Source organism: Mus caroli, chromosome 19, assembly GCF_900094665.2.
Source record: "Mus caroli chromosome 19, CAROLI_EIJ_v1.1, whole genome shotgun sequence".
Classification (NCBI taxonomy): Eukaryota; Metazoa; Chordata; class Mammalia; order Rodentia; family Muridae; genus Mus; species Mus caroli.
In genome coordinates this window covers 21,975,805-21,990,787 of record NC_034588.1, presented here as the reverse complement: position 1 = coordinate 21,990,787, position 14,983 = coordinate 21,975,805, and the positions used below count along the sequence as shown (strand labels likewise).

The 14,983-nt window shown below is 40.8% G+C and overlaps 1 protein-coding gene across 1 annotated transcript in view; it reads left to right on the top strand.

Annotated features, from left to right (window-relative positions):
- The window catches only part of Pgm5 (phosphoglucomutase 5), a 174,166-nt gene that overhangs the window by 19,377 nt on the left and 139,806 nt on the right, over nt 1-14,983 (top strand). Inside the window, exons 2-4 of the mRNA XM_021152015.2 lie at nt 5,519-5,681; nt 9,889-10,035; nt 14,003-14,128. Coding sequence (XP_021007674.1) covers nt 5,519-5,681; nt 9,889-10,035; nt 14,003-14,128 — 436 coding nt within the window. The remainder of the gene's footprint in view (nt 1-5,518; nt 5,682-9,888; nt 10,036-14,002; nt 14,129-14,983) is intronic.

Below are 14,983 nucleotides of genomic sequence, written 5' to 3'. Positions count from 1 at the left end.
GGTGGTGGCTGGCATTCTTTGGCTTCCTGGGCTTGTGGCCACATTGCTCAGCCACAGCCATCTTAGCCTCTGTCTTCACCTCCTCTCTCTGTGTGTCTTTCCTTCTGTATGTCCATGTTAATACAAAGTGCTGACCTTCCATGATGGAACTGACCCAAATGAATCAACCTGCTACCTGGCTCATCCATCCCAGGGGAATGCAGCTTGGGGTTGATTTCTACTGTCAGCAGATTGGACACTTAGCAGGGAACAAGGGCAGATCAGCCTAGCTGAACCGAAACCATGCCTCCGAGTTAATGAATAACCTCTTTACCACGGTGGTCACTTTGCTCATGAGCTCTTGGACAATGTTAGGAGTGGGTAGGGAAAGAGACTCCTGGGCACTCACAGACTGGGCCATCATATCTTGTTTATTGTGTTGTTTAGTTTTGGTCAACTTGCCACAAAGTAGGCTCACCTAGGAAGAAGGGATGTCAGGAGAAGAATTGGTGGGGTCATCTGTGGAGGCATTTTCCTGATTGCTAATTGATGTAGGGAAGGCTAGCCTACTAAGGGCAGCGCCATTCCTTAGCAGGTGGGCCTGTGCTGTGTAATAAAGGCTGTGGAGCAGTGAAGGAGAAGCAGTAAGCAGCAGTTCTCCAAGGCTTCTTCATCTCCTGACTCCAGGTTCCTGGCTTGAGTACCTCCCTGACTTTCTTCAGTGGAGAAATGTTCCTAGGAGTTGTAAGCCGAAATACACTCTTTCCTCCTTAAGTTGATTTTGGTCATGGTTTTATTCCAGAAACAGAAACCTAAGTAGGACGAAGCCTACTTCTTGCTCACTTCTAGTGCTCTTCACTCTCCTATGACCCTCTACTGAATTTTTGTGGACTGCTAACTATGTTTGCCACAGTTGGGCAATTAAGAATTAATTACTTTTTAATGGCTAAGTAGTATTTCATGATGTTCCCCCCCCCACTATACTCTGTCTAGCTGACTCTTTGTTATTGGACAAGATCATTTTAAAATTTTCATTTTAAGTAAACACACTATAAGACATGTCTACATGTATATACCATTTTCAATTTTATTAACTTATTCATTAACTAATTCATTATTGTGCCAGGGATAGAATTCACGACTTCATGAAGTATAGTAGGCAAGTGCCCGGCTAGTGAACTCTATCTCAGCCTCCTGTCTACCAGTTAAGAATGTATTTCTTTAAGGATCAATATAGATGATGGGGCAGACAAACACTTATGAATACAAGTCACTATCACTTTATAGTGACAAACTGAACAACTTTCTTTATTTCTACAGCCTCTACCAGGAAATGATTCGCCCCTGACAGCCTTCTCCTGGTCTTTAGCCTCGCTCCCTCACCCCCACCCCCACTTGCATTGGCTTTTAGTCATTGTACACAGTCTTGGTTCCACAGAAACAGTTTCTTTCAAGTATGTTGTATACTTTGATATGGAGCATCTCTACATCTCTCCCTCCATTACCCTGCCAGTCTCCTTCCTCCCTCAGTTTTTATGCTTTCATGTCATTCATACACATACACACACATACACACAAACATACATACATGCACACATACATACAAACACACACAAATTCACATACTCACACATACTCAGTCAAACATATTCTCACACTAACTAATACATATATACACTCTGTCACACACACATACACACACACAAACATACACACACACACACATATTCACCAAACACACACATGGTCTTATGCATGTTTTTAAGATCTAGAATCCACACAGAGCGTTATCTTACTAAATTTGGACTTATTTTGCCCAATGGAATTACCTCCAGTCACATCTGTTTTTCAGCAAAGAACACAACTTCATTCTTCTTTATGCATTTATAGCTATAAACTTTCTTCTTAAAAGGTCTTTTATCATATACCACAGGTTCTGGTATGTTGGGTTGCTTTGGTTTGAGGAATTTTTAAATTTTCCTTGTAATTTCCTTGATGATTGCTTAGTGGTGTGTTGTTTGATCTCTGAGTTTGTACATTCCATGATCTTTTGCTGTTGAGATCTAGTGCATTTCATTGTGATCAGATAGAAGAATTTACTTCAGATTTCTTATATTCATTAAGCCTTGCTTTGAATCCTAAAGTGCAGCCTTCTTTGGGTAAGTCTCCAGGGCCTGCAGAGCAGAATGTAGATTCTGGAGTATTTGGCTGGACTATTCCATAGAAGTCTACTAGTTCTATTTGACCCCTGTGACTTAACTCTGATATTTCCTTATTGATCTTTTCGGGGGGTCTGGGTGAGAGTGTCATTTTTGGTTAGAGTGGCATATTAAAGCCACCCACCATCGCTGTATTGAGGTTGGTCTGTGCTATTACATCAAGAATAATTTGTATTTATGTAATGAAATTGAGTACGCCAATGTTTCGTGTGTATCATTTCTTTAACTGTAACTTTTGTCATGTTGATTGTCCCATTCATCATTATGCAGGGAACCTTTTTGATTTCTTCCAGTTAATTTTAGCTTCAAGTCTATGTTGTCAATATTAGTATGGCCACGCCTGCTTGCTTTCTAGTTCCATTTGCTTGGGATGTCTCTTTACCATTTGTTCACTCTAAGATTGTGTCTGTCTTTGCTAGCAAGTTTGTGTTTTGCTTGTAAAAACCAAATATCAAATGGGTTCTGTTTGTTTGTTTTTTCCTTTGAGGTAGGGTTTCATTATGCTTCCCTGTCTTTATATAGAGTATCCTGGCCTCAAATTCACAGAGATCCTCTTCTTGCTACCTCCTGACTCCTGACAGTAAAAGCATTGATTCACCATGACCATCTTGTCCCCCAGTGTCTTTTGAATGGAGAATTAAGAGTACTTCTGAGTTATTGCTGAAAAATATGGATTGATTCTTAAACTTTTGCTGTGTTTGCAGTATCGAGTATGCCCTAAGTCCTCATTCACTTCCTGCTCTACTGTGGTTTATTCTTTCCTGGGGTCTCATGGTATGCTTATCTGCCACGTTAGTGTGTAAGACTCCTTATCTGCCACGTTAGTGTGTAAGACTCCTTCATCTGCCACGTTAGTGTGTAAGACTCCTTCACCTGTCATGTTAGTGTGTAAGATTCCTTCATCTGTCACGTTAGTGTGTAAGACTCTTTCATCTGCCACGTTAGTGTGTAAGACTCCTTCACCTGTCATGTTAGTGTGTAAGACTCTTTCACCTGTCACGTTAGTGTGTAAGACTCCTTCACCTGTCACATTAATGTGTAAGACTCCTTCACCTGCCACGTTAGTGTGTAAGACTCCTTCACCTGCCACGTTAGTGTGTAAGACTCCTTCACCTGNTGTGTAAGACTCCTTCACCTGCCACGTTAGTGTGTAAGACTCCTTCACCTGCCACGTTAGTGTGTAAGACTCCTTCACCTGTCACGTTAGTGTGTAAGACTCCTTCACCTGTCACGTTAGTGTGTAAGACTCCTTCACCTGTCACGTTAGTGTGTAAGACTCTTTCACCTGTCACGTTAGTGTGTAAGACTCCGTCACCTGTCACGTTAGTGTGTAAGACTCCTTCATTTGTCACTTTAGTGTGTAAGACTCCTTCAAGTGTCCTATGTTTCTTCGAGTTCCCAGAGCACGCAGAGAGGGAGGGGCCTTTGCCTGTAGAGCTGTTAAGTTCCTGACTCAGTGGGGGAGGGCTTTTAAGTTTATTTATTCATTTAAAAATTGATCAGGTATATTAATTATATGCAATATGTATTTAGTGATGACATTTCACACACATATATAATATATTTTGATTATATGCACCACTCTCCATGAACTTCTTGCCACTGTGCTGGTCCAGTGTGGGGAAGAGAAAGTTTCCTAAACCCATCCTCTGCCAGTGCAGCTGCCTTGGATGTAGCTTTGATCTCTTTGTCTCAGTGCTCTAAAGTATTCTAGTACTGAACACAGTGCGAGTTTTATAAGAATCTCTCTTTGTCCTAAACTGTATTTCCAAACCCTGCTGTGGCCCTCACTAGCACCATGAGGAGAGCACACTCAGATGTGGCTGAGCTGTCTACAATGCACTCTGGACTTATTCACCTGCTCTGCTTTCCAAAGTTTTACTTCTCTACTTAGACTAGTGTTTTTCTTCTTTCACCCCTTTCGTAGCATAGCTGATGTCCAAGTCTCCTGACTCCCACCAGGACAGTCTGGCCATTCATTTCTATTGTCATAAAATTTCCTGACAAAAACAACTTATAGTTTCAGGCTACACTCCATCACTGTGAGGAAGTCAAGCCAGAAACTTCAGTCATATCCTACCCACAGTCAAGGACACAGAGGAATGAATCCATATATGCTTTCTTGCTTCCGCTTACCTTGGTTTCTCGGCTCTTACACAGTTCAGGACCTTGCCTAGGGAATGGCGCTGCCTACAGTGGGCTGAGCCTCCCCATATCAGTTGATTAAGAGAATCCCCCCACAGGCATGCCCACGGGTCAATTCAATGTGGATACTACTCTGTTGAAGCTTTCTAGTGGCTCTAATTGTGTCAAGTTGACAAAGGTAACCATCACATCATCATGTGTGTTGTCTTCTGTCTTTCTCTTTCCCAATGTATTTCTCATACAGAACTTGTTCATTAGTTTTGATGCTAACCGATCCACAGGTATTTATTACACACTCACTGTCTCTGCAGGTTTTTCTAGGTTATTTAGAATAAATAATTCTTGGGGGTTATGTATAGTGAGTGAGTAAATAATATGGAAAGTATTGGGTAATATTATATGAGGAAGCAAATTTGTTGGAACAATAGAGAGCAGTGCAATGGAGGGATTCTGAATCCTATGTTTCAGAGGGCTGTCCCTGTTTTTGTCTCTTACATTGGTGCAGAAACTCAAAAGCATGACAGCAAGAGCAGGCTGTAACTGGCGACATTGAATGCTCAGTCAGGAAGCAGAGAGCTGTGTGTGCTTCTGCTCTGTGGCTTTCTTCTTATTATCTAGTCTTAGACCAAGACCATAGACTGGAACAGCCGTTTAAGGCAGATCTCCCACCCTCAGCGAACCCAATGTAGACAATCCCTTATTGATGAGCCTGGAGATTTGTTTCCATGGAGATTCTAAGTGGCATCAAGGTGGCAATCGAGAGTAAAGTATCACACAGAAGAAGAAAGAGAAGTAGGAAGCAATCCTTTCCCTCTTCTTTGTCATTTCTAACACCTTCATCATTATAGTTTCTTAGTCAGACTTAAAGTAAGAACTTACGTGAGCTCAGCAAACCTGTTGGTCTTCAAAAGTAGAGATTTCAAACTACCAGAAACCAATGATCCTTGAGTAATCATTAGCTGGCAGTGGAAGACTAGATATGAGCACCCCAGGACTTGGAGACTTCAGGTGGAACACACAATCTTCCTTTTATTCAGCTTTACTAACACAGAGTCTGTCCAATTCCTTTGTCTAGGAGATTGAATACCTCTTGACAGAGCCTGGACTACTTTCCTGTCTAAATGCCTTCAATTCCATGAACCTTGGACTGACTTTTTTTACCCCATATTTTTTAGATTGGACGGCTGATTATTGGGCAGAATGGCATCTTGTCGACACCTGCAGTCTCCTGCATTATCAGGAAGATCAAGGCAGCTGGTGGGATCATCCTAACAGCCAGCCACTGTCCTGGAGGACCAGGGGGAGAGTTTGGAGTGAAGTTTAATGTTGCCAATGGAGGTATGTGGTTCCAAATAAGCCTTAACTGATACTGTTTCTCATATATTATCATACTCTCTGATGGCAAGCAGGCAAAGTGGAGAGGAATCAGCTCAGAAAAATCCAGTGAGATGCCCAAGGCTATGATATGATTCCAAGGAAGTGCCACATAGCCTCTCAGATGCACAAGGGCTAGTCTCTTGGTCACCTGTATGCTTCAGCCAAGGGAAAGACTGGATAGTTGATACAAGAGGACTCTGGATTTTAAAGTTAGAACATACCCTGGGGGCCATTTAAAACATCCCTTTCATTCCGCAAATAAATGAATTGAAGCCCCAGGAGGCTGAGTTACTGTGGAAGACCACAAAGCTGCTTGAGAGACAAATTTTAGCTTAGGTCTCGATCTCAGTGGAGATTTTTACTATGTATATAAGGTCCTTAATTTGTTCTTAAATTTTTAGAAATGTATAGTCTGTCATAAATAGACTCCAGCTATCCATCCACGTACTTTTCTCATTTTTGCCCCCTGGGGTATTTTAAGGCAAAATTCCACATGAAGACATTCCACACCTAAGTATTTTTGTGTTCATTTTTAAAGACAGACCCATCTCCCACAACTATAGGAACATGCTGTGCTGTTTACTTTTCTTGTGACAAACTCCTGACCACAAAGTGACTTCAGGAAAGAAGGGCTTATTTTGGCACACGGTTTGAGAGGACACAGTTCACCAGAGAAGGGAAGGTGCACAGGGGAGGAATGTGAGGCTGCTGGGGGCGGGGGTGGGGAGTGAGAAGGGAGAGGAGCAAAAGTTGGTTTCTTTGTATTTCTCCTTTATTCACTGTGAGGCCTCAGTCCATGGAATGGTGCCCTGTACTTGGGGTGCCCTGCACTTGGGGTGCCCTGTATGTGGGGTGGACCTTTCCTCTTCAATTAAACCTTTGCAGAAACACCCTTAAGAGATGTGTCGCCTAAGTGATTCCAAATCCAGTCCAGTTGACAATGAAGACTAACCATCATACATATCTAACAAAAATAACACCATCCCTCCAAAACCATCTGAAACCTGATCTCTAGTCACTTTCCCTGTGGTGATTGTCAACGTGCTATTTACAGCTGTTTCGTTTAAAAATAAAAGATGCACATCAGAATTGTACCTTGGTTTTCACTAAGCCTCTTTAGTCTTTTAAAATCTAGAATATCAAGCCTGTTTGCTTTATGAGAGCGTAAGCTGAATTTTAATAAAAAGCAGTTATTATTGTGAATTATTCCCGGCACAAGGGAAAACAGCACAATGATGTACTGGAAGAAGAAGAATTTGTTATTGTTCCTCCCCATGGCCACTTTTTACATTGTTTAAAAATAAACTATTCATAAATTATTCATATTGAATGTTAACATACACAAAGAAAGACACACACAGATACACACATGTATCTTTCCTGGGAAAGAACATATCCTGCTGTCATGAGACAGTAAGTTCTAGTCGTGCCTGTGAGGTCTGTTCGGTATAAAATGCAGTTCAAATCCCATGAGAACTTTGTCTTGTTGATCTACCCATTGATGAAAATGGGATATTGAAGTACCCTACTATTGTTATCCTGATACCCATTACTTCCTTTGTATTCATTAAGATTTGCTTTAAGTACTCGGGAGCCTCATCACTGAGCACATATTGACTCATAATTCTTATGGGTTCACAGATACACACATGTACCCAGACACAGACACACACATGCATATTCACAGGTAACACCCCGCCCCCATCCACACATACTAACCACAAGGAAATATTAGAGCACATCTACAAGTGTTGAGGGCATAATCAACATGCAATAGTATAGGAAAATCACAAAATCACAAAAGTAGACACACAAAAAATGGAAGAAAGTAATAAAGAGCCACGGAAACAACCAGAGAGCAGTCACCTGAGTGGGCGGGTAAGTACTATGAGTAATATCCCAGAATCCTGGATTAACTTCTTCAATTAAAATAGGTAGAGTTGCTGGATGACTACAAAAAGGAGCCATCTCATCTCCTTGCTGCCTGTAGTTGACTCTGAAGCTTTAAGAGCACATGTGAGTCGAAAGGGAAGGAGCACAAAAAGATAGTTCTAGAAGATAGACACCAAAGGAAACCAAGGCTGGTAACACTTAGGTAAAATATAACTCAAGTCAAATAATTATTACAAGGTGAAAATAAGGTCACCATGTAATGACAAAGGGAACAGTTCACTAAGAACCCATAAGAATTATGAGTCAATATGTGCTCAGTGATGAGGCTCCCGAGTACTTAAAGCAAATCTTAATGAATACAAAGGAAGTAATGGGTATCAGGATAACAATAGTAGGGTACTTCAATATCCCATTTTCATCAATGGGTAGATCAACAAGACAAAGTTCTCATGGGATTTGAACTGCATTTTATACCGAACAGACCTCACAGGCACGACTAGAACTTACTGTCTCATGACAGCAGGATATGTTCTTTCCCAGGACATGTGGAACATTCTTTAGTTAGACAATAAGATAACAAATTCAAGAATCATATGGACAGTTATTGTCTTCTATTTGCTAGGATGGCTACTATGAAAATAAGTAACATAAATGTTTGAGAGGATAGGGAGAAGGAGAAGCCTAGAATAATTGTCAAGTTATACAAATTGGTATGACCATTAAGGAAACAGTATGGAGGGAAAAAAAAAGGAACTTCCATATGAGCAAGCCATCCCTCTTCTGACTCTAAACTCAATGATGCTGGATCACTATAGTGCAAGGAAATCTGCACTCCTATTTTCTTTATAGCATTACCCACAATAGCTAATATCTTAGGGTTTTACTGCTGTAAACAGACACCATGACCAAGGCAAGTCTTATAAAGGACAACATTTGATTGGGGCTGGCTTACAGGTTCAGATATTCAGTCCATTATTATCAAGGTGGGAACATGGAAGTATCCAGGCAGGCATGATGCAGGCAGAGCTGAGAGTTCTTCATCTTCTTGAAGACTGCTAGTGGAAGACTAACTTCCAGGCAGGTAGAATGAGGGTCTGAAAGCCCATATCCACAGTGACACACCTACTCCTACAAGTTCACACCTTCTAATAGTGCCACTCCCTGGGCTGAGCATATACAAACCATCACAGCTAAGATATAGAAACAACCCAAGTATCTGTTAATAGTTGAATAGATGAAGAAGGTAATAGATACACGATGGGATATTACCAGTCTTAGAATGGGATGGACTTTCATTTGTTACAACGTGGATGGACCTGGAGGGCATTCTGTTACATGAAATACTTGTGCACCCACAAGGCAGCTGACAATGTTCTGGTCTGTACCTCTAGTTCCAGGGGGATATGATGCCCTCTTCTGGATGCTGTGACCATTAAAGACATGTGGTGCACAGAAAATGTCAAGGTGAAACATCCATACACATAAAATTAAAAGTAAACTGTACAAACAAATGAAGATTCACCTTGCTCTCTGACTTCAGTTTCTCCACTTAGAGAGGGTGGCAATACTTATGTTCTTGAGTATTAAGCTCCATATAACATATCCAATATGTTTTCACACATGTAGGCTCACATGAGGACCATATAGTCCTGTCTATGACCAAAACCAACTACTGATTTCATGCTTAGCTCATTTAAAGTCATTTAACTCCAACACTGTTGCTAGTCTGACCTCCTGAGGAAACATATCAAGCAGTTTTTAGCTACTTCCCATTTTTAAAAACTAAGTTGTGATGGCGAGTATGAACTGGAAAAAGTAATGAACGTATCTGGGTAGCATCACATATCAATGAGACAACAGTGAGGAGTAGAAATCAGATTTCTGAGGCACTTGGGGAGCTGTGGTTTGAATCTGGAATCTCCGACTTCTGTCAAGTGCATATCCTGTTTGTGTCTCATATCCTGAACAAAGCTGATTACATAACCGGGTCTCCCCAGCAGGTGCAAAACTATTTTTAGAGTGTATGTATCATTGCTTAGGAGTGGATTAAAACAAACATGTGGGTTGTTCATCTACACTGAACAGGCCGGGCTGATCAAATATCCTCTCCATAGTGAATGAATAAAATGTGGGACATACATGGTCTAATTGAACTGTGAATCTTTGTTCATTGTGTAGAGAGTCCCTCCTTGCTAGTGCGGGAGGCCAGTAATGCATCTCTGATAGAAATTATAGGGGCTTTAAAATAAATGCATTTTGGATGTCAAATTTTTAGGTCCTGCACCAGATGTTGTCTCAGACAAAATCTACCAGATCAGCAAAACAATTGAGGAATATGCCATTTGTCCAGATCTTCGAATCGACCTGTCTCGACTGGGAAGACAAGAATTTGACCTGGAGAACAAGTTCAAACCATTCAGAGGTAACAGATATCTTGAAAAAGTCAGAAAATGTTCCTGCATGGGGCAACCTTCCAAGAGGGATGCATATGGTAGATTCTAGTTGTCCATGGGTGTGTGGCGGGTCCTGGTTGGTGATCAGTGGTTGCTTCAGGGAAGGATACTCATGAAAATGACTGAATTAGTCAGCTGAAGAGTGGCGCTGTATGAATAGTTAGAAAGTATATGCAGTACAGAAAGAAACTGGAGAAACCTCTGAATTAGATATGGACACTTTCAAAAGCCACTCTCCAAACTGTATCATTCTCAACATAGGATAAGGTTTGTAGCATCATAGCATACACGGAGTAGACTGTGGATCACCAAAATTTGCTTTTCAATAATTTCTAAGTAATTAAGGCAAAGATGCGGGTTAAGAGAGCAATGGGTTGTTAAATTTCCCATGGGAGGTAGGAGTTTCTTTGACAGGCTAGAGCCATCCAGTTCTGCTTCATACACCATGGTTGATCACCTGCTCTATGCCAAGTACTGTCTCCAGAGATTTTACAAAGGAACTCAGTAACTCCCAAGTATTTTTTTTTAAGGCAAATTGTTCAAGAATTAAACAAACAGTCTGGCATACAATGTAACCACAGGACTGAGGAGACTGAGGAAGCAGGGTCATAAGTTGGAAACTAGGCAGAGCCCCACAGAGAGGTGTTGTTCCCCAAAAGGGAAAACAACCAGAATGAGTTTGACAAATATTACATGGTTGAGTGGATAAACTATAGAAGTACTAAGAACAGAATTTATTATTTTACAGATTCAGTTTGAATACTATACCAATATTCATACTGTGAATATGCATCTCATCTCATTTTATTCAATTAAAATTGTACAGAAGGCATATAGTTAGCAATAGAGCTACCTTCTTTTATTCTTGCAGTCCCTCTACAAGATTGGGCACAGTTTGTGTTCCAATGGTGTCCTCATTTTTACAAGCAATTCACCTAGATGAAAAAGATGAACTATCATAGGCACATGGTTTTTAAAAATATAGCATTTTTATTAATTCTTTAAGAAATTTATATATTTATACAATGTACTTTGATCTTATTCACTCCCCCAACTCCTACTCATAATTTCTCCTGGATTCACCTTCACAACCTGTGCACAAGATTTTTAAAGTCAGAGAAGAGCTTAAAATAAACTGTGTGGTGGCAAAAGCACTGGGAGACCTATACCATGTCTTTCTTGGAAAGTTTTGAGTTGATTATTGCTCAGATAGTAAGTATTTCCCGAAAGCCTTATCATATCCACTAGAAGCAACAGTGCCCACGTAAACAACAGAGTATCATTATTTGTTCTTCAATATTGTCATACATGTAAACAATGTATCTTCATATGTAAACAATATATCTTGATCATAGCACTTCCTAGCTCTCCCACAGGCTCCACTCTTAACATGTCTTCCTCTCATATTCATGTTCTCTCTCTCTCTTTCTCTCTCTCTCTCTTGCTGTTTTTGTTTATTTTTAAACCACCTAATCTGATTAGTGCTTCCCTGTTGGAACATTGGTTGATCTTGTTTGCTCGATCTTTCTCAGGTAACCATAGTTGCAGTGAGTTCCTAAACACAATGGCAATGTCATATGTAGAAGACAGGACTTAATACCACACTGTTCTCTGTACTCCACCTCTTACATTCTTTCTTTTATTTATTTATTTTTACATTTTTTGCATTTTCTTCTTTATTAGATATTTTCTTTATTTACATTTCAAATTTTATCCTCTTCCCCCATTTTCCCTCTGAACCCCCCTATTCCATCCCCCCACCCCCACTTTGCTCACTAACCCATCCATTCCCACTCCACTGTTCTGGGATCCCCCTACACTGGGGCATCGAGCCTTCACAAGAACAAGGGCCTCTCCTCCTATTGATGTCTCATAAATCCATCCTCTGCTACATATGTGGCTGGAGCCATGAGTCCCTCCTTGTGTACTCTTTGGTTGGTGGTTTAGTCCCAGGGAGCTCTGGGGGTATTGGATAGTTCATATTGTTGTTCCTCCTATGGGGCTGCAAACCCCTTCAGTTCCTTGGGTCCTTTCTCTAGCTCCTTCATTGGGGACCCTGTGCTCAGTTCAATGGTAGGCTGAGAGCATCTACCTCTGTATTTGTCAGGTACTGGCAGAGCCTCTCAGGAGACAGCTATATCAGTATCCTGTCAGCAAGCACTTGTTGGCATCCACAATAGTGTCTGGGTTTGGTAACTGTATATGAGATGGATCCCCAGGTGGGACAGTCACTGGATGGCCTTTCCTTCAGTTTCTGCTCCAACCTTTTTCTCTGTATCTCCTCCTATGGGTATTTTGATCCCCCTTCTAAGAAGGACAAAAGTATCCACTCTTTGGTCTTCCTTCTTCTTGAGCTTCATGTGGTATGTAAATTGTATTTTGGGTATTCTGAACTTCTGGGCTAATATCCACTTATCAGTGAGTGCATACCATGTGTGTTCTTTTGTAACTGGGTTACCTTACTCAGGATGATATTTTCTAGTTCCATCCATTTGCCTAAGAATTTCATAAATTCATTGTTTTTAATAGCTGAGTAGAACTCCATTATGTAAATGTACCACATTTTCTGTATCCATGCTGAGGGAAATCTGGGTTCTTTTCAGCTTCTGGCTAATATAAATAAGGCTGCTATGAACTGCTATGAACTATAGCTGACTTCAGATGTACCAGAAGAGGGTGTCAGATCTCATTATAGGTGATTGTGAGCCACCATGTGGTTGCTGAGATTTGAACTCAGGACCTTGGGAAGAGCAGTCAGTGCTCTTACCTGCTGAGCCATCTCACCAGCCTGATAATACCTTTAATGTAGGCTTAAGTATTTCAGCTTCAAAGCAATATGACATTGAAAAAATATATGATATTTAAAAACTTAATTATAGGGGTCTGGAAAGATGGTTTAGTATTTGTGAGAGAGTACCAAGTTTGTATTCCAGCACCCAGGCAGCTCATATCCAGTCACAATTCCAACTTCAGGGGATCCAATACCTCTGACATTTGTAGGTGGCTGGACTCATGTGCACATACCCAAATATGTGTACACATACATAAATACACACACACACACACACACACACACACACACACACACACACACAGAATTAAAGAGATAAATAGATGTAACTACAAATTTAAAAAGCAGTACTTTTTTTCTGGACAAAATTTTATTTCTCCCCAATTCAAATATTTACTCCCCCTTGAAAGAATACTTTCTGAGCATTCATTGTGTCTGATAGCTATTTGAAAATGGTGCCATATTCTGTGTGCTGGGTCTTCATGAGTTAAATAAAAAGGTGGGATTCTCAGTGGCACATTGGAGAGCTCTTGTGTTTCCGGAGCATTTGCAGATGTTTGGCATTCCCCTGGAGATTAGGTACTAGGCTGAGTGTAAAAGAGGGTTTATGTAAAGTCAGAATATGCCCCACATCACCACTTCTGTGCTTGGATCCAGTGTGCATAATAACATGTGGAAAATAAGACCACAGCTGGGTCATTCCTTTATGTGTTTGTTTCACACCAGCTGAGTCATTTTTTTGGCTAACCCCACGGGAAGGACCACTGCATATGTGAGTTGATTGTTAGCATTGGTGAGTGTGCAGCTGGGAGAGAGAGAGAGAGGTGTTTGCTGACAAGGTATCAGCAGGAGTGACCATATACTTGTATTGTAAATTCTTCTAGTGGTTCATTTTATCCTTGCAAAAAGAATGTGGAACGATAGTGTTTGTACCTTTACTTATCTGAAAAGTTTGTTGCATTTTGGCTGTGCTATGGCTTGAGGTTTGGTCTGGAAGTGGATATTTTCCTGATCATGTAGCATGCAGGTTATTCTGGGACTTTGTTCAGAATTTCCCATCATTGGGGTGGTAATTCTTTTTATGTCTGTAAAGATCATTTCTGGGTATGCTCACTGACATCCCTTTCTGTTTTCCCATTAATCAGTGGAGATTGTGGACCCCGTTGACATCTATCTCAACCTCCTCCGGAATATCTTTGACTTTAACGCCATCAAGAGTTTGCTGACAGGACCCAGCCAACTGAAGATCCGTGTTGATGCTATGCATGGAGGTAAGCCTGTGTTTTATTCTTTTTCCAAAAGCAGTGTCTGAAAACCATTAAGGAGACCTCTCTGTTTTCAGATATACAGAATGCTCTAGAAAATTTTAGGATTCTAGTTACTTTCTGTTGATAAAAATGAAAACAAAAATTGAACAAATAAATTTGGGTCTTTGCCACATCGAGGGTGAAGTAGATCAAGACTGCCCATTTATTGACTTGAAAAATCATGCTACATTTTATGAACAGTGGAATAAAAGTTATCATGGAAAACATAGCTGTACAACTCCTTTCTGCAGTCAATCACAATGCATATCACAACACCCAGTTTCCTGGTGTCTTAGTCAGGGTTTCTATTCCTGCACAAACACCATAACCAAGGTGCAAGTTGGGAAGAAAAGGGTTTATTCAGCTTACACTTCCACATTGCTGTTAATCACCAAAGGAAGTCAGGACTGGAACTCAAGCAGATCAGGAAGCAGGAGCTGATGCAGAGGCCATGGAGGGATGTTACTTACTGGCTTGCTTCCCCTGGCTTGCTCAGCTTGCTTTCTTATAGAACCCAAGACTACCAGCCCAGGGATGGAACCACCCACAAGGGTCCCTCTCCCCTTGATCACTAATTGAGAAAATACCTTACAGCTGGATCTCATGGAGGCACTTGCCCAACTGAAGCTCTGTGATAACTCCAAATTGTGTCAAGTTGACACAAAACCAGCCAGTACACCTGGTAAAATCAGGACTCCTAATGCTTAATTAACCAATCAGATTCATGTATCAATAATATCACAATTTACAAGATGCCAATACAATAATTTCAGAGCCAACTGATAATGATAAAAGCTTTATCCTAATGATTCTAACCTT